The following is a 20951-nucleotide window of genomic DNA, read 5'->3' on the forward strand; positions in this document are numbered from 1 at the left end:
CCACCACCTCCACTACCATCCTCAGTACGTAGATGAGGCACCCAGGGCTCAGCGAGAACAAACACTTGCCTAAAAGCACACAGTGAGTCAATGTTAAATTAACTGGAGCCAGGTGACCCAGCTCCAGAGACACTGGTGTCATGGAGCATGATGTGTGTTGTCACATCACCCAGCAGACACGTGTGCTACAAAGCCACCCTTGTCAAGTCCTTAGACTCTGTCGCCATCAGTGTCCTACTCAGGCCTCCACCATTTCTTCCTAAGACTACGCGATTCCCTTCCTGCTCCATACTCTTCTAGCTCACCTTCCTGCCCCAGCCGCTGCCAGAGCAACATCAGAAAAGCCCTCTGATTACTCTCTACCTACAGCCCGAAGCCCTCCGACAAGTTATAGGCACACGCGGATTCCAGCTGGTGACTGAGCTTTGCCTGAGTCATCTCCTTGGTCATCTCTGGCTTCCCATTCCGTAGGAGTCACTCAGTACACTGTGCTGCTCCCTCCTCCCTGCCTTGGCACCTACTCCTGCCTCTCTCATCTGAAAAAAATGCCTCAAGAAGCAGTCACGATGGGAGCTCCTCCAGGAAGCCCTCTGGGACACCTGGGCCCAGAAGCAGCCATGCCTCTCTTTGTGCCTTCACCTCCATTGCTTTTCCTAAAATGACTTACAATTTGTCTTTGTGTGGAAGCCCATCACTCAAGCGGAGGCACCTTCTGTCATCTCTTCAATCAAGCTAAGTGACTGAGTAGTCCTTCAGTCAATATTAAAGAACAGAACAACAAACATCCTGTATATACAGAAGGCCTGTGCCCCGGGACACCGTCACTCATCGGAGGTCACGCTCTCATGTCCTCCACTCAAAGGCCTGCTTTTGTAACCAGGAACACAACGGGTCTTTATCACCAGGATCTATACATGTGCCTGCTTGGTGTGCTTCCCACGTGACCATCTCTTTCTAACAGGCATGGTTTCAAGATCCGCCGTGGCCCTACACAGTGTACTTAACTAAGCAAATTCACATGGCAGTGGGCCTAAGAAGAAACCGCCAGCATCCAGGGGGGACCCGTAAATCTGAGACTACACTGAAATGAACTTCAAACCAGGAGGCTCAAGTTCAAATGCCTCGGGGCCCAGCAGGCAAGGTCTATGACAGTGGATGGCAGGAGTGAAAATCAGAGGAGAGAGGCTGTGTGTAGACAGCATGCCCACACCTGGGCCTTCCCTCCAGGATCCCTGATTGCAGGAACAGAGGCCCAGGGAAGCCGCCTCTTTGAAGATTTTTTTTCAAGTAAAGCTAGAAATTTGCATTTTTCTGAAAGTTTTTAGATACCGATAATGAAATTCTTTTCAAACACACAAAAAGATATTTTGCAAACTAACTCCATTTGGAGGCCAATTCTGGTGGCGGCCTGTCCGTGTGCAGCCCTGGCTTTAGATAAAGAATCGCTTGAGTGATCCCTAAATTTAAGTTTTTGGAAATGTGCATAGATATATTCAGCGCTTGTGGACACACAAGGGCAGAATTTAAATCTGAAAATTAAACTAGAACAGTAGAGCTAAAAATAACATCAAGGCATAAATCACCGAGTGAGTGAGTGAGTGAGTGAGTAAGAGAGACAGAAAAGCAGGGCGCCTTTCCAGTTAGCACCCCAAACCTAGGCAGGGGCTCGGTTACCAGTGAGCAGGTCCATCTGCAGTAGTGTCTGGAACAAGCTGGGGTGCCTGTCTCTCAGCTCCTTCTCCCAGGGCAACGCTCCACACACCTCCGGTCTCCCGTACCTGCGCCTGAGGTCCAGGTAGGAGTTATAGACGTCACCTATGCAAAAGTACAAGACATCACCCCTTCAGGAGTAGCAAAGGTATTCTCTTTCTCAAAACGGTCCTCCCTGAGGGGCTCTTGGAATAGGAGGTCAAACTAACATTCCTGGATTTGGCTTGGGTCCCTCGGGGATTTGAAATTAGCCATGCCCTGCCTTGGGGTCAAATCCAAGAGAACAAGCCAAGGATGTTGGTGGCTGTTGACTAATTCTGCAGAGTGAGCAGCTGGCCTCTGGCTTACCCCCAGGAGGCCAAGATCTAGACCAATTTGTGTGTTGAAGAGCAAGGCCCAAGAGCCCCCAGGGAAGTGAAACAGTTAAAGACTAGGGCAATCTCCCTGATGTCACCAAACAGGTCAGCATATAGGACTGGCTTTTCGCCTCAAGGTCTCACGCCTGGTGCTGTGTAAATTACCCAAAAGCGTTTCCTCTTTGGGGCATCACTATTCCTGTGTGTCTGTCCCTCTCCTGGCAGCATTGTTGCTTCTGCATGATTCAGCAGGAAGCACAGCAGCTGATTAGGATGGTCTGTCTATTCTTTCGCATTTTGTATGCTCCCATGTGTACGGGAGGGGTGCACATGTGTGGGTACGCCGAGGCAGGGGACGATCTTCAGTGTCACTCTCAGAGTTGTCATTTATCCTTTAGGATGTGGTCTCTCACTGTCCTGGGAGCTCACCCGGGAGCTAGCCTGGCTGTCCAGAAAGCTCCAAGCTCCACCTCCCCAGCACTGGGATTACAAGAGAGTGACACCAGCCGGGCGGTGGTGGCGCACGCCTTTAATCCCAGCACTCGGGAGGCAGAGACAGGCGGATCTCTGTGAGTTCGAGACCAGCCTGGTCTACAGAGCAAGTTCCAGGACAGGATCCAAAGCCACAGAAAAACCCTGTCTCGAAAAACCAAAAAAAAAAAAAAAAAGAGAGAGAGTGACACCATATTCGAATTTTAATGTGGGTTCTGGGCACAGAACTCAGGTCCTCACACTTGCAAATACTTTACCAACCGAGTCATCTCCTTAGCCCAGGATGATCGAGTCTCTTTTTTTAAATTAGATTTTGTTTATTTATCTTATGTGTGTATGCATGTGAAGGGTGTACACAGGGCTCAAGAAAAGATCAAAGGACAACTGGAGCTGCTGGTCCTCTTCTTCCACCATGTGGATCCCAGAGACTGACTTTACATTGTCAGGTTTGAATTTAGGTTGTTGGTGGCTCTGCCCTCTCGGCTATACTGCCAGCCTGAGCATCCACTCTTGACTAGAACTGCAGGTGTACCTATCACCCGCCACCCTCTCTGACAGCTGTGTGATCCTACCAGGCTGGGGCATGACTGGGGTACATCTATGCACCCCTCCTTCGCTGTCCTGAAACTGGAAGTTCCACTCTGGAGGACCTAGACCATGCAAGCAAGACTTGATACTGAACTTGCTCTTGCTAAGGACAAATGTCCCACAGGAATTTCTCTTCCAGATAGGACATGCATGGCTAACCGCAGTGTCACTACATCGAACATGAAGATCTAAAGCACACAAGCATTTACAAGTGCTAAATCTGAGCTGGGACCCTGGGAAATGAGACAGGACCAAGCTCTGAGTGGGAAAGGAGGTCCTGGGCAAAATGAGCACCCGAAAAGCAGTCTGTTTGAGAGCTGTTCCTTCTGCCAAGTTCCCCAGTGCTTTCCTGAGCTGACTCTAAGGATTTGAGAACAAAACAGGGCCCCAGACAGCAAAGTCATTGTTCAGATATTAATGGTCCAAGACAAAAGTACACCAATGTGTACAATGATTTCTAGTGATTAACTTAAATTTTCCAATGCATTTTTTTTTTAGAACTGCCTTCTAGGTAGGGAGACCTCTGGGCAAGGTTTGAAACATGCTCATTCATCTGTTTTCTTAAATAAGATCAGGTATGGTGGGAACCCTGACCAGGTTCAGTTCTCAGATGCTGCTGGTGCTTTTCGGGAGGTAGGTAGATAGGGGGGTGGGGATGGACGTGGAGGGCAAGCTCTGGTTCCTATCCGTCTGTGGAAGGCTGGAGGTGCATCTGATCCTGCTTCTGTCTGGGCCAAGTGATACACAGTGTATGTTTCTGTTTCAGTCCCCCACAGAGCGCAGCCAAGCATGTCCACGCAAACTCAGAGCTTAGGATGCCCTGTACTTACATGTGTCCCGTCTCTCACGCCCGACCTGGACAGTGGCAGCGTACCCGGCTATTATTTCCTGCACCTCAGCGCACCGCTCATAGTATAACTTGATTTGTTCCCCCAGTTCCTTCTCAACGAAGGGATTAAGAATCTGCAGGAAGGCAAGAGATGGTATGAACTACAAGTTATCAAATGCCCACAGCTAATACTGAGTCAAGTATGTTCAGCGGACTGAGGTCTCTCGTGGACGTCACCAGCAATCATCTCACTTGGATTTGCATACCATTGCCACTAGGATCAATTCAAGGCCATGCTAGCTCCGGGTGCCTGGTGTCCCATCTAATCGGCAAAGCTTCTTGCACATCAGTGTGACCTGAAGGCCTGGTCCTTTCCCAATCTTCCCCAGGGATGCTAATTTTCCCCAAGCTGTGCCTGCCACCTGAGGTCCTCCTCCCACTTCCTTCTGCTTGGCAGCATCCTCAGTCTGCGAGAGCCAATGCAGGGCCACTGCTCCAAAACACAGCTCCCTGCAGCCCGAAGGGTGGCCACATACACATGTGCATCTCAGTGAGCAAAGTCAAGTCATGTGACTTCTTTATGACAAACAGGTCTAAATCCCAAAGAGCAAGCCCCTCAGCACCAGGGGAATTAATTTTAACTCCGCGTTTTCGCACGCACGTCGTCATGAAACGGGCTCACTAGTTGTAAGCAGCAGTGGTTTCTTTTAGGGGACTTCATCTTAACTCCACATGTTTACGCACACATGTTGTCATGAAACAGGCTCACAGGTTGTGAGCAGCAGTGGTTTCTTTTGCTTTTATATAAAAGGATTCAAAACTTTAGAACGCAGCAGAGAAGGAGGATTTTTTTTTTCTTTTTGGCTTTTTGAGACAGAGTTTCTCTGTAGCCCTGGCTGTTCTAGAACTTGTGAGGTTCCTTGCCTCTGCCTCCTTCAGCAAATCCTACGGGTGTGTGCCATCTCAACCAGCAGGAGGAGGTATTCTTGGTAACACTTTTATTTCAGTTTCATGTAGGAATACATAGATTGTGTGTGTGTGTTGTTCGTGATATTAAACAGGCTATCTTCAAACACTTTTTAAAAGCTGGGCCTGTTGACACACATCTGCAATCATATCTACTCAACAGACCGAGGCAAGAGGATCAAAAGTTCAAAGCCCGCCTGAACTCCAGAGTGAATTCCAGGCTAACCTGGACAACCTACTGAAACCTTGTCTCAAAAATAATTTTTTTAAAAATATTTTTAAGAAAGGAAAGAGTCTAAATCTGGAGAGAAAGCTCAGTGGTCAAGTGTTTATCTAGAAAGTATAAAGCCCAATGTTCGATCCCTGGGACCAAAAAATATTTTTATTTTGTTTTTGTGAGACAGGGTCTCCTGCATCCCAAGCTGGCATCAAACCTGATCTTGAGCTCTTGATTTTTCCCCCTCCACCTGCTGACTCCTGGCATTACAAGCATGCACCACCACGTGCCACAAAAGCAAAGTGTGTGAAACTCATCCTAAGCCAGATGCTTGCCCAGGGTCTGGCACTAAAATCAGGCACTCTGAAGTGTTTACTGAACAAGTGAACACATGACTTTTCCTTTCCTTGACATCTCAAAGATAGGAAATCAGGAGTCCTATTTTCTCTTGTTGAGTCTCTGCCTGGACCCCACAGGGTGAAGGGAATGAGGGAACAGTCCCCTGTCAGACATCTGGTAGGGTTTCCAATCTCCCAGAAGGGCTGAGAAGACACTGTTAGGGAGCTACACAGTAGGGAGTCCTGCATCCTCTCGAAGGATTGGAGATGGCTGGGGTAACCCTCTGTGGGAGTGCTGGGATGTGTGATAAAGGTATAGCCAGTTCAGCTTGGGACCCAAAGTCCTCTTCGGTCTGCCTACCCCAGCACAGGCTTCTGCCGAGAAGGAGAAAGACTGACGGACTGGCATCAGGGCTTTAATTTGCTGGCGTATCGCCTCCTCCGATACTTTAAATAATAGCGTAGAAAAGACGCTTTACCAAATAACTAAGATTCTCTCCTTTCATTAGCTTAATCACTGGATAGGCAACAGCCTGATAAAAATCTACTCTATAATTAAGCTAGTAGTTATTAAAACAGAGGAAGTAAATGGTTTCCATTTTATGAGTACTAAATGAGCCGCACGGTAACAGAAATCTATTATTGGACCGGCTCAGGGGAAGCCTCGATATTAATTATGTTTGGTGTCTGAGCCCAGGCACGGTTCAGTCCGCTTGGGTAACTCTTTTGTTTACAGTGTTTCCTATCTCCCGTGGCCCACTGTCCCACACGCTCCCGGCAAACTGCCCGATCCCCCAGGCTCACCTGTGCAGGGTGTAGGCTGCGGAGGCGATAGTATTTCACGGGTCCAAAGAACCCTTCGATGCCTGCCACGTACCTGCTCCCGCCAATAATGAAGTATCCAGCCGTGTCGTTATAATAGAAGTCTTCATGGAAGCTAGAGAGGAGCACAAAGGATGGAGACAGTCCTGGGGCTGGGACCCGCTTAGTTAGAAAGAGACTCGGTGGAAATACTGAGAACTGTCCTTCAATCTTTTTGTTCTAAAAAGGCAAATTTCTTACTGAGCAAACAGAGAGTAGATGAAGGAGAAACTTAAAATGCAGATAACTTGACAAGGATGAGAAGTAAAAATCAGTGATGAGGAGACATCCATAGTGAGGTCAAAGGTCATGACCAGAGACAAGAGCCCAATGACAGGGGATGTGCTGAATGTCCACGCTACCCGAAAGGGCGTGATGCACCAGGGAGGAGACAGGGACAAGCGGGTGGTATGTATAAAGTGCATGAAGGTGATCTAGTCAAGACTGGAGAAGCCCAGTTGTGCACCAGTGAGGGATGGCCAGCCAACAAGCCTCAGACATGACTTTATTTGCAATGTAAACTGAAAAGGGGTCAAAAGCCTGGAGACCCAAATTATGTTGCTAAGTTTAAAAATGAAGATGTAGGGGGGGGGAGGGAGCTGGGTGGTACATACACAGAGACCTGGGTTCGAGCCCCGGCACCAAATAAACCAGGAAGAGCAGTATGAATCTATAAGGCATGAAGGTAGGTAACTCAGGGTCATCCTCAGCTACACTGTGAGTTCAAGACCAGTCTGAGCCACAGGAGACAGAGAGAAAGGGAGGGAAGGAAGAAGGAAGGGAGGGAGAGAGAGAGGAAGGGGGTTCTATTTGTGTAGAGAAAGTGACTATTTTTTGCATCTGCACAAACTCTGAAATATAGTCAAGAGACTAATGAAACCATTTCCCCATAGGGTGGGGGGTAGAGGCGTGAGTACGTGGGGCGCTGGACGCAAGGCTTGGCTCCATCTTCCTTTCTACTCCTTTCTCTTCCTCAGCTTTGACTTCTTAAACCATGTGCACTTATTACCCACTTAAAACCCAAACTAGAACTGGGTGACGGTGTGACTGGAGCATATGTGAACAGCAGGGTACTCGAGGCAAGGATCAAGTGAGAAGCCAGGCAACGAGGAGAGAGCCACGGGCAGAGAGGGCAGATGGAAAGCCAGGAAGAGGGCACAAAATGACAGGCAGGCCGCCAGAAGCCAGGGAGCCAGCAAGCTCCTGACAGGTGGGTGAGGGAAGCCAGGCAGCCGGGGGTTATTCCAGGACAGAGATGGACTGACTGCCCCTCAGCAAGACCCTGGTCTCTAGTTCTCCAGCAGATGTTCCTAGCCAGGGAGGAGGTGGGGAGTGTAGGGAATAGGCTTGTGTTGGTGGCAGCCAGCGTCACAAAGGGCTTCCACTCTGGGGACTTGTCTTTTCATAATCTCAGCCTTGATGGAGTAGGGAAGATTCTCTCTCTCTCTCTCTCTCTCTCTCTCTCTCTCTCTCTCTCTCTCTCTCTCTGTCTCTCTCTCTCTCTCCCTTCCTCCCTCCCTCCCTCCCCCTCCCTCTCTCTCTCCTTTCTCTCTTTCCAGGAGAGATCACAAAGTTAGTAACTCTGAGAGATGAACAGGCTCTGTTCTTCAGGACCTTGGGAAGACTGGAATGCTCTAACAACTCTCGTGGGAGTACTTGGTGCTGAATGGATGAGAAGCTTTGTTAATGAACCAGCTTGCTAGAGGTCCCGTTCTCTGTGACTCTATTGGCCAAGGCTCACAACATATTGGGTGTTCCTAGTAGAGGCTCTCTTGAGTCCTTAACACTGCCCCTTTCTTTTAAACATGGAAATAACAATGGTTATTTATATGGTTGTTGTGAGGGTTGAATGGATACAGGTTGAATAGCCAAATGCTTCAGACCAAAAGTACTGTAGATTTCAGAGGGCTTGGGTATTCCAGGGCATGCATAGATGCAACTGGCTGAACATCCTGAATCAGAAAATCTAAAACTCCACAAATGTTCTGAAATCAGAAATGTCTTGAACATCTAAAATGCTCTAAAATCCGATGTGACACTCAGAAACTGCCAGGTTTTGAGCATTGAGGTTTTAGATTTTTGGATACTTAACAGCTAATACACAATGTGTTTAGTACAGTGGTGGGCACGGCTCATCTCGCAGCTGGACTTCCGCTCCCACCATTGAGGCCCAGGCTTACACCAAGATGTGTTCATTTCTCAAACAAAATACTGCCAACTATATGTTCGTTGTAATCCTGGCATTTACTCCAATAAGTACTCTACTAAAACAGAACTGGGGAACTGACAACTCCTTCTATCCTTCTATTATAGACCACGTTAACCTGGGTCTGTCATCCCAGCTACTCAGGGAGATGAATCAGAAGGATCAAAAGTTCAAGGCTGTCTTGGATAGCATAGTGAGACTCTGTCTGGAAACAAAGCCAAAGCGACTGACTCAGTGGCAGAGTGTGGACACACACACACACACACACACACACACACACAAATGCAAACTCATTACTACTTTGAGTAGACTCAATAGAGGAAAGTTTTGAGTCATGACATTATGATAAATAACTATGAAAGACTGACAAGATAAACTGAAGAAATCTTGAAGGGCTTTGTGCCTCAAACTGTTTCACAAGTGTCTTCTCTCTTCCTATTTTGGAAAGGAAAGAAGAAATTGTGTGTGGTTTCTGCAAAACAAAGAAACAAACAAACAACAACAACAAAAACCTTAGCAAAATCCAATTTTCAGAACAAAAGGAAGGCAGGCCCTGTCTAGAAAGTTTAGTGCAGACTTGCACAGCAATCCCTAACCACCCAGGAGGTGCAGCGCAAGAACCACCAACAGTCGACTGAACCCTTATATGGCTCTAAACCCTGCCTCTGCTGCTTTTCTGTCCCTGCATCGCTACACCTATGATAAGCTTTAGTTATAAACTCCACACAGTAAAGGATGAACAATTGCAAACGATAACGTAGAGCCATCCGGGCAGCATACCATCATGAACATATGCAAATGTGGTCTCCTTTCGGTGCTGTGTTCCTACTTCTTGTGGGAGTGAGATGATACTTTGTAGAAGCTCCTAACAGCTCCCCTGGGGCTTCTTAAGCCCCGGCCACACACTCTTGTGCTTTGGGAAGTTCATAAGTAGGGACAGGAGGAACACTGATATCTTGACAGTGGGTGTGATAACCGAAGACCAAGAGAAGTAACAGTAGCACCCACCACATGGATACATTATATAGGACAAGGCACAGGAGCGGAGAGTTCATGCTGCCATTCCTAACAATAAGTACTTTAAAATGTACACCGTGTTTACTTGGGGAATTTTCCACTTCACTGTATTGGATCTCTGCTGCCTGTGCCTACATAAAACCATGGAAAGTGAACCCCTGCATAAGAGGAACTACCGTATGCTTTTAAATTAGCATAAGATGCTTTAACTGTTTTATTTTTTTTTTACCTAATAACGAATTACTTGATCTCTATGTCATTGCCCAAGAATATTTAAATTGTCATCATGATCAACCATCAGGAGCCTGATCTCCATCTGCATCTCTACATCAGGCTTCCACATTTTTCCCCTCTGAGGCGCTCAGCGTTTGCACAAGATGGCAAGAGAACCCTTGTGCTGTGCACGGCTTGATGGTCATCAATTTCGCTGACACGAAAGCTGAGCTAGACTCTTCCAGAGCTCGGACTAGTCTCTTTGGGAAACCGCAGACACTCTGGCAAACGATCTTCCCCTGATCTGGACATAGAGGGCTCGCGTTTATTACCAGAGAGTACCAGAGCCCAGAAGATTCACAGACATTGTCAGATAGGCCACCGCTCAGAATTAGGAAACAGCCAGACTTGCAGTTTCATCGAGAGGAGACTTAAGGACACCTCACCTCTGACCATAGTTTTTATCTGGTGTCAATTCCTCAGGACCTGATATAAGTTCTGACTCTCTAAAGACACTTTATTCGTTTCTTCCTAGCATTTTTCTGATAGCCTGAAACTTTAAATCTATTTGTGAATTTATTGTTCAGTATCACTTCCCTTTATTGAATTTTTTTTCAGTTTCCTGGAAATAGGGACTTCATTCCCTCTGTTTACCTTCTCCCCCACCCCTGAATCAAGCCTGTGTCTGACATGTGAAATTTGTTCAGTAAGTATGGGATGGACAGATGAATGGATGCATGGATGGATGCATGGACAGATGGATGTAATCTGAAGGCATTCCTGTTACTGAATATCATTCATAGCCTCTTACTTGTACCAAGCACTGTGTTGCTGAACACTTAACTTCTGTTTCTCTGACACCCCCCCCCCACACACACACACTATGTAGACATAGCCAACACTACGCTCACCCTCCAAGAGCAAAGATGAGAGCGAGGAGGATGTCTTTCCAATACTTGCATCACCGTGAAAGTAGGACTCTGGTTGAGATTCTATACACCTGCTCACAGGAACCCCAGGAGAGGATTGCATACCTTGTGGTCCTGGCTTTACCCCAGTTCTTCTACTGGCAGGGTGTGTTGGGGGTGCATTTTCTGAAGGAGCCCCAGGTCCTGTTGGGCTTCTCTATCCCTTGAATTAGTCACAGAAGTCACTTCCATAAAGAAAACCTATGTCGGGTGCTTTCTGCCAATTCTGGCACACCTCAAGACTTCTGATTTATCCTTAGCTTCATTCTCCAGGCTTCGATGTAGCTATCAAATTACTCTTGACCTTTCCGCAGCTAAGTGATGATAGATCCTTGGTCTTTTGGTGGGGCAGGGGGTGGAGGGGGAAGAAAACCCTAATCCTTTAATCCATACACACACATACACACACACACACACACACACACACACACACACACACACAAAACCAACAAGAATTGTTCTAAACTCCTGAAGACTACTAGAAACCAGTTGGATTTACACGTGAACAGGAATGGTTGAGGAAGAGTGTAGCTTTTAGTCCCATCTCACCCTCTCTCTGCTCTGGTTTCCTCAGTGGCCAGTTTCTGAGGGAATCTGGGTATCTCGATATAACAAGGTTTCCCAGATACCTAATGAAGGCTGTTTGTGGTTGACATTATAAAACCCACTATTCTGTGTGGATCTAGGAACAAATTAAGAAACGACAAAGCACAAGGCAAGGGACCCAGCTCTCAGCTTCTTTAAGTCACGTGGAGATGGTTACTGGGGATGAAAAGCTGTGCCGATATCAATAGCTGCACACATTTCAAGTCGAGATTATGAACATAAATATGAAGACTGTCTACTTTTATGCTCTACACTATGCCAAAGTTTCCAGCTGTTCACAATGAGCAACATTAATACTTAGATTTATTTTCTTTAGGATCCTTCGCAAAAGATAATTTTCAAAGAAAATAAATTACAAAGTGCTACAAAGGAAGAATTTATGGTGAGATTTGGAAAAAAGATCGACTACTTTCCCTTGCTTAGTATAAATTGTGTGTGTGTGTGTGTGTGTGTGTGTATACATATATGCAGGAAAAATTGATGCCTGGTAAAATTAAAAAGTACAAAGTCTAGCTTGGGCTCAGAGATGGTTCAGTGGGTTCAGGCACTTGCCATCAAACCTGACAACCTGAGTTTGATCTCAGGAACCTACATGATGGAAAGGGAGAACCAACTCCTGCAGGTTATCCTTTGGCTTCCATGTGCACATGGTAGCTGACCTAAACGTGTCCAATATGGCTGACTTCCACATATATGCCATAGCATCTGTACACAGGCAAGTGTGTGCACACACACACAGGGAAGGGGATAAACATGAAAAACAAGAACAAACTAAAGACGACAACAAGAAAGTCTGGCTTGGAAAAGGTATGTAGAATAACCTCACAGTTGGGGGCTGTAGCATGAAGACTACAACATGAAGCAGCCCTAGAGTGGTCTACTTGTGAATGAAAACCACACTTACCTCATGGTCTGATTATGGTAGCTTTTCAAGTCCCATCCAAGGCTGGCAGTGACCACTATCTACGTCGGGAGAGAGAACAAAAGCGTTAGGTAGGTCCGTACAGCCCACGCTACAGCTACGTACGGTCCTTGGTATAAATTACTCATGAAATGTACTTGTCATTCTCCTGATTAATTTCTACAAAAATAAAATTAACAGTTTACTAGCCCTGTGTATATTTTAAGACTTAATAAATTTAGCTTTCCCAAGTGACTGGATGGTGGTGTCTAAAAATATCTACAATGCAATTTCTGCCAGTGGAATTTGGACGCTCCCAGACTTCACGCCAGAGGTTGATTGGATGTGTCTGTGCTTCTAAATTCATAAGGAAGACGGGGAAGTACATCTGGTAGTACAAGTAGGTTTTGAAGTTTTACTGATTTTACCAGGGCCATAGAGGAGACAGACGGAGACATGTTCTACACAGCTTGCTGGTCCCTCCTCCCTTCCCCTAAGTAACAATAGTCATCACCCTCATTTTGGCAAGTACAATACTCTTCTCATGATGTTATGTGTTGTCTCAGTAGGTTCTTCCAATTCCTGGACTGACGGGGACACTTTTACTCTGGCACTCCAGAAGACGTATTTAGCAAATGTGGCCTGACCTTGCTAGAGTCTCACTGACAGGACTTAGAGGTCACCCTATGTCTACAAAAGACAAATGAAACCACTAGAAGTCATGGGGCATGTGAAAAGAGAAAACGACCCAACCAGTTGTCTCTCTTAGCAATCATTTATTTTTAAGTGAGTGATTCACTCGGCCAAAGCAGTGAGTGTGGCAATCTTATCAGAGGTCTGGGCCAATATCCATTAAGGAGTCTAGAGGAGGCAGAAAGACAAGTCTGAAAGCATCTGAAACCCACTGGCAAAAGAGCACACACACACACACACACACACACACACACACACACACACACACACAGTACTGATTTCTTTCCACCTTTCTGGTCTTCCTACTCCTCTGTGGCTTCACCACATCGCTACATACGCATTACACCATGCAGTTCATCTCTCATGCTAAGGGACTGTACCCTTAGGATAACCAACACTACCTATGATTCTCTACTGCCTTGCAAGCTGAAGTCCAAATCCAAGATTCTGCACATTCTTGCCCCAAAGAAACAACTTTACTTCTATTAGTTTTCTACATCCCTCAAGTTTATATATTGAAACTTTGATCTTAAATGTATGTGTTGATGCTATTTGGAGGTGAAAACTCTAGGATTCGTGTTACAGGAATCCATAAGGATAGGCTCCTTTGATGGAATTAGCAGCTAAGAAGAGAGGGCACAAAAGATAGTTCACTGGTTAAGGGTGGATCCACCAAGACGGATGACCCGAGTTTGATTCCACATGGTGGAAAGAGAGACTAAAGATAGTTCACTGGTTAAGGGTGGATCCACCAAGACGGATGACCCGAGTTTGATTCCACATGGTGGAAAGAGAGACTCGACTCCCATGAGTTGTCCCGCAAGCTCCACATATGTCCTGTGCCATGTGAACACGGGCACTCACACATGCACATCATACCTACATATGAAAATAAACAGATATGTATGTAGATGTAGTAAATAAATTAAGAAGAAGAGAGAGAAAGATCTGAGTCGGATTAGAAAGATCTGAGTTGGAATATTCCCTCTGGCTATCATCTAGGGCTGCCCATACCATGTTGTGAGGCAGCAAGAGGACTCTCACTAGATGCGCAATAAGCTCTCAAAACTGCGAGGAATGAACGTCTTTGTCTCCAGAGAGTCTGTAGCAATAGACTAACGCTAGTCAACGTGGCTTGTCTGTGAACTTGCTAAGCATGTGCAGAACATCCCCCTCCTTTCTTCTCCATTTAAATTCTGCCCAAACATAAAAATCTTGTACACGAATGCTTCCCCGAGCATCCCAGCATGGAACGCCGTCTTCCTCCTAGAAATCAATATGAATCATTTGGCAATTAAGCTTGCCTTATGACTTCTCTTCACGTGCTTAATGTTACTTCCATAAATAGTCTATAAGTAACTGGAGCCGGTGCCTTCCATACATACAGCAGGTGCAGGATAAGACCTATGAATCTGCTCTGATTTGATGCCTCTCTTGGTGACATGCCATGCGCCTCACATATATGGGCATGGGCGACATGGACCTCAGCTCTGTTACTGAATATCTTTTAAGGAAAAAAAATGTAACACATGAAAATTCCCAGCTAGACTCTTACTCAGTCCTCACAGGAAGGCAGCAAAAACTAACTTGATTAATTTTTTTTTCCTCCTCAGAAAGCAGAACCGTGGAGACCGTAAGCACTGGAGAGGACCATGCATTATCTAATGCATGAGACAAACAAAACGTCTCCTCCAGTTTTGTTCCAGGAAAATCACAAATCAATAAGAGAAGCTGATGAGAAAATAAAGTAACCAGAAAAAAGCCAGCGTGCCAGCATCGCATCGACGGAGAAATGGAATTGTCTTCAATTACAACAACAGATTTCCCACAATCCATAAAAATCTCTGCTATGGGAGGCTTGAAACAGCTACGAGCAATGCTTTATGTACAAAATAGATAGAGACCCTCCATCCCACTGCAATCATCACTTATACGCTTTGGTTATTATGAGTGTGTTTAGTGCCAAACATAAGCAATTGTTTCAATTGCCAAAAGCAGTCAAATCATTTTTTAGCTGAACTAGCCAATAAATTCCCTACCAAAAGAAATTGTAGATTGAATAAGGCCATGTAAACATGGCAGATGTGGTTTTGACACTTACCTGCACGAAGCCTATCTCCCTAGGGGAGAAGGAAGGCCTGGAGCGCTCAGATAATTGTGGCTACCGAACTGGCTATATTATTTACTCCTTCACCACAGAGTGGAGGGAAGCACTTTAAAAGTTAATTAAATGGGTTGAGACTCTTATGATTTAAACTTCCATCTATAAAGTTCGATTTAGCAAGTGTGTAATTGTAAAGGGCCCATCGCTGGCCAAATTTCCTCCCAGGCTTTGTGGCTCTCTGAGTTCACAGCAATGTTTAGCTCTCCGGGCAGAGTGAATGCAGAGGTACCTGGCCTCCATTGAAAGAGATATCCAGTCGGAGCCACTCCTTCAGAGGCAGGGTGAATTTTGTTTTTACAGCCAGGTCTTCTCCTTTGACAAGATGCATTTGAATGTGCAAAGCGCCTGCCAAAAAAAAAAAAAAAAAAGAATGGTTGTGACATTGTCAAAGAGCCCCTCATGGTATGCGAAGAGGCAATGCTTTTTTCAATAATCTGTCTAAGAAGTTATAAGAATAAAAAAGGAAATAAAAATTTCCTTTTCCCTCCTTTAAACAAAAGCCAAGCCGTCAGATGCAGTGTGGTACACACCTGAAATCCCAGCACCAGAGGCTGAAGCAGGAGGATGGAGAGTTAGGATTTAAGGCCAGTCTGCCTTACACAGTGAATTCCCACCTTCCCTTGGAAGGAAGGAGGGAGGAAGGGAGCAGAGAAAAGCAAAACAAAACCAGCAACTCCCAAAAATGTATTCATACATGCATTTCTTTGTAAATAAAGTATTTATTTTGAGTCCCTAAGGGGAGAAAAAGACTTAATTTGAAGCTCATGGTTGGTTCCCTATGGTCTTGTCTGCATAAACAACAGCCCATTTCTAGTTTCAACTTCTATTTCCAAATGAAAAGAAAACAGAGACGCCTCTGTCTAACCACCTGAACCCAACACTCATGTAGAGCTCATCAATTGATTTTCACAACTTTACACAGTGGTCGTAATTCCATGATCATTTTTAGTAAAATTACTTGACCAAGTCTTCCCAAAATAAGCACCTTGGGTTTGTTTTGTGTGTGTGTGTGTGTGTGTGTGTGTGTGTGTGTGTGTGTGTGTGTGTGTAAGGGACACGTTTTTCTTTCCCCATCCCTGTTTTATTGGATCCCACATCTAAGTAGCATTATTGCAATGCCCGTACAATCACCACTGGCTGCTCGCAAAATAATGTACATTTTAGCCTCATGGAGCTTCGATGCTGACAGTATCTTCCTTATCCCAGACAGATGTTTCTGCTAGGAGAAAGAGTATAAGAAAACGACAAGATCATTTCAAGGCTCTGTTTATACTCACCCTCTTCCGTAAGAAACACAGAAGGTGTGCCGTACATCTCATTAGAGTCAACAAAGTACAGAATTCCACAGAGACTAGCCTCGCAATAATGGAGTAAATAAAGCCACAGCGAAACAGTAACCCTAAAGAAGGGAGGCAGAAGAAAATTCTGCAGATTGATATCATCCAAGCACAGGTAATTACAGCTAACAATGACCAAGTAAATTGCTTTCCTTCTAACGAAGGGGGTGGATTTGCCTTAGTGTTCATCATGGGAGATCGGCTTGCAAAGCCTGAGATTCTGAGACAAAGGAGGTAGTTATAGTAACTGCAAAGATCGGAGTTAAGCTCCTTTGTACAAAACGCGCTGACATGCTACCTCGCACCAAAACTGTTCCGGGGCTCTCTGAGATGCTCACGTGCCAGCAATTTGAATTCTTGATTGAGGCTGATAAAGCGAGACAGTGAATAAAAATACGGATTTTAATAAGAGGTGATGTGATAAGGAGCTATTCTAATATCTGTGATTAAAAGGTAAAAAAAAAAAAACCATAATTAGGGCTTTTTGTGCAATTTTGTTTCTTTCAAAGATAAAAGCCCTGAGTGTCGTGCTCTGCAAATGGCATCTCCACGTGATATGTGGCCACAAATGCACCATCTAAATGCTCACATTAAGGTGTTGAATTCAGTAGCCCGGTTCTGGCCAACTAACACTGCACAACTCATCTAGCTATTCTATTCCTGCATGGGGCTATTTCAGTTGCAGGGGCATTATGACAAAGCAGACGGCTCAGTTGATAAAGTGCTTGCTTTACAAACAGGAAGACTTGGGTGGATACCCAGCAACCCGGCAAAAGGTCAGGAGCGATGTGCTTGCTTGTAATCCCAGTATTGGGGAGGCTGAGACAGGAGAATCCCTGGGGTCCACTGGCCAGCTTAGCCTAGCTGGCAAGTTCCATGCCAGTGAGATATGGTGCCTCAAAAACAAGTTGGACAGTTCAACTTGAACAGCCAAAGGTTGACCTCTGGCCTCCAAAAGCACACACATATGTCTGCCTGAACACATACAGAACGCATACGCACCCACATGCAACGCATAGAAGAGGGGAGAATAGGTATGTCTGTGCTTTATGAAACGAGGCTAAAATAACAGTAGCAAACTCAACCAGGACAGTTTTAGCCAAGATACATGATACATCCATCACTCAGGAAATATTTGCTAAACACTTGTGGGAGGCTCCACACTGCCAGAGACCACTAGTTCAGAGTCACGCAGCCAGGAATCAGCCCATTTGGTGTATGCCACGACTCAGTGTAAAACAAACGCATCCTGCTCTTTCTGTTTCGCCCAGTAGCTAATTTGAAGCCGGGGTTACAGGAGCAGTGGCCCTCAATTCTTTGGGGGATACAGCCAAAGAACTCTTTCAGAATATTCTGGGCTTTGTAAGCTGGCCTTGAAGTCAGTGTCACAATGTGCAAACAGATGGTGTCACAGACGTCCCTCCTGACCCGCCCAGCTGAGCAAGCTCGTGAAGATAAGTTATTACAAGGAAGCTTAGCGAGAACATACGCTCGGGTGAGTGACTCAAGATCTTTCTAGCGCCAGAAGCACAGGAAGAATTAAATCACTCGGCTAAATCCATCTGATCTGAGGTGAGCTAGGAGCCATTTCCAGCATCTCCAGCTCGGCAGAAGGAAAAATAGATGTGGGTTCTGCTGGAAATTAGTGGAGGAGAGCAGAGGCCCAGGGTGTTCCAGCAGCTCGTCCAGTCTTCCAGGACGAAACCGGCCAAGGCCACGACTACAATCCGTGCTGGCTTTGGATGGCTGCACTTGAAGCCTCAACAGTTGGCTGCTTCCTCATGGGATCTCTGGGACCAGCCCAAAAAGATGGAGGAAAGTGGAAAGCTCCTAGGTACGGAAATAATTTCCACTTACATTTCCTGGTTCTCCGTTTCTCTTTAAGCATTTGTGCAAAGCACCTTGCCAAGCTGTGTCTCTGGAAGGGGTTTTTCCCGCTAGCTGCCAGATGGTCAGCTACAAACAGGCCCATCCCACTAGCTCACGACCTGCCCTTCTTACGTGGGGTAGTCCATGCGCTGGCTTCGGGTGGCCTCCAGCTCTCGATTCTGGAACCTCAGGAGCTTCTTCACGATGCCAGTGTTTTCTCCACTGGAGGCATACGGGAAACTGAGGAGGGCAACCGCATCTGTAACCATCAAAGAATTCACCTTCAGTTCTCTCCAGAGAAACGCTCCTTCCCAAGGCACACCCCTTCTGGCACCCTCAACTCCCAGCCACATGGTTAAAGGAAGAGCCTAAAAATATGATCAAGAATGCGCAGGACATGGAACCTAAGCCAGGAACCACCATGCTAACTGAGCAACACTGTCTTCATTCGTTTTCATGACTACTCCAAATTGTTATTCTTAGTTCCATTCTGTGGGGAGAAAGCCCAAGGTTAAGTATACAACGTTCAGAAGTGATAAGGACAGATTTCAGGTTTAAATTTAGGCATCTATCTGTGTATCTATCCATCATCTGTCTACCTATCTGTTATCTATGTGTCTATGTATCTATGTGTCCATCATCTATGCATGTATCTATCACCTATTTATGTATGTATGTATTATGTATGCATCTATCATCTATTTATGTATGTATCTATAATCTATTTATGTATTATGTATGCACATATATATGTATGTATCATCTAATTATGTATGTACGTATTATGTGTGTATGTATGTATGTATGTATCTGTCTATCATCTGTTTTCTTTGTGGCACTCAGGGGCCTTGCACAAGAAAGGCAAACACTCTGTCATTAAGTTACATCTTCAGCTGGCTTTTTTTGTTCTTAACCACATTGCATGCAGCCCTTTAACGCTAGGGAAAGCATTTTCAATTTGTGTTATGGTTATAATGATGTTAACACTGACAGAACTCATGGTGGCACAGTCAGTTTATAGCAGTATAAGCATTACACATGTACTACCTTACTGAGGCCTCATTAGCATGGCCAGCGTACAGATGGGGAAACAGAGGCACAGTTTGCCACTGTAGTAACTAACATTTGGTGTGTGCCAGGCAGCGTGACAAGCATAGCTCAAAGGTAATATCACTAAACTTCACAACAAGTGACCAAGTGGGTCCGTTAGCACAGTGCTTGACCCATGAGAAGCTGAGCCTTATATAGGGGGAAAAAAAAGAGATGGGGTTGGGATTCAAACAAAAGCAATTTGATTTTAAAATCTGTGCTTTTGAGTTTGCACTGATTTTTGTGTTATTTGGGTTTTGCAGTTCTGGGGATCAAACCCAGGCTCTTGCACATGCTAAACACACACTGACCACTACTGTAGATCAACCTCATTTTGGCTTGGATATGCAGATTCCACTTGCACTCAACATATTATCTCTGCACAACATCACTAATAGCATCCCTCAAAAGGGAGCCAGGCTCCACTGTCTTTCCCAAGCATGGGCTCTAGAGTATAGGCATACCCACAGCAGATCCAGGGGAAACCAGGCTCTTAGGTTCTCTAGCTAACAGCCACTGCTTTAATGAAGGCTAAGTATACATTTCTATTTTCCATATTCCCTTGACCTAGGAATAACTATGCCTTTCTCTTTCTTAAAATGCTCTTGGGTTTAAACATCCATAATTCAACGAGAGAAACACAGCCCACTCTTCCCGGGACTCTTGGAGAGAAGAGCTGCTATCTGTAACAGTCATCAAAAACACAGTATTGGCACAGATTTCAGGATCCTCAGCTTGGGAGGCCAGACAGCTCAGCTCTTTTTCCAAAGAGATACAAACTTTACTAAGAGTAGAAGTACCTTGAATTTAATACGATCTGAAAATCCCAAAAACAGTTTTTAGAATCACCAGTCCTTGTATATATATATTTAATAGGATTAAGCAAGCCATTTCCCCAAAAGCATCTAAATCATGACGTGAATTTGAGCTCCATTTGGGCACAGAGGACTTGCTGGGCTGTTATGAGTGCGGTGATGGAGACTGTGAACAGAAGTACTGCAGAGGTCTTTAGACTCCGAAGATAGTTCATCAAAAAGATAGATTTCAGCTCACTCTTGGCTTGGCTTCTATGGGTTGGAGGGAAGCGGCCAGAGCCACATGTGTGCCAGGAAGCCTGAAGCACACAGCAGAGCAACCTTACACGGGAAAACGAAGCTTCTCAAAAGAGGTTTTGCTCATGCTGGGGCCAAAGTGCCCTGCAGCCAAAGAGTGTGGAGGGACAATTCTCAACCAAAACATCTAAATAACTCTGCAAAAATACATAGTTTTGATGCCCAACAATATCAAAAGCACGGACGTTTTCTTACCAACCCTGTAGGTTTAATAGCTCTGTTGTTGTTTTTTTCCCCTCTGTATCCATGTTGTGTGTCCCTTACCAGCAACGTTCATTGGCAAGAATGACATTTTAGAATCCATGTAGGACAGGGGAGCATATAGGCGTGTTGTCCAATAGCTAACAGAGGTTGTTGGGAATATCAGATGGTCCTTGACTTAGAATGGGACAATGTCCCCCAAAACCTCAATGGCAAAA

The 20951-nt window shown here is 45.4% G+C and overlaps 1 protein-coding gene across 1 annotated transcript in view; it reads right to left on the reverse strand.

Annotated features, from left to right (window-relative positions):
• The window catches only part of Sel1l3 (SEL1L family member 3), a 111123-nt gene that overhangs the window by 65317 nt on the left and 24855 nt on the right, over positions 1 to 20951 (reverse strand). The window contains exons 3-9 of the mRNA XM_005359231.2: positions 18464 to 18590; positions 16403 to 16524; positions 15355 to 15470; positions 12272 to 12330; positions 6301 to 6433; positions 3977 to 4109; positions 1675 to 1815 (exon numbers count right to left, since the gene is read on the reverse strand). Of these exons, the coding sequence (XP_005359288.1) occupies positions 1675 to 1815; positions 3977 to 4109; positions 6301 to 6433; positions 12272 to 12330; positions 15355 to 15470; positions 16403 to 16524; positions 18464 to 18590 (831 nt within the window). The remainder of the gene's footprint in view (positions 1 to 1674; positions 1816 to 3976; positions 4110 to 6300; positions 6434 to 12271; positions 12331 to 15354; positions 15471 to 16402; positions 16525 to 18463; positions 18591 to 20951) is intronic.

This window comes from Microtus ochrogaster, linkage group LG1 (genome assembly GCF_000317375.1).
Source record: "Microtus ochrogaster isolate Prairie Vole_2 linkage group LG1, MicOch1.0, whole genome shotgun sequence".
NCBI classification, from domain to species: Eukaryota; Metazoa; Chordata; class Mammalia; order Rodentia; family Cricetidae; genus Microtus; species Microtus ochrogaster.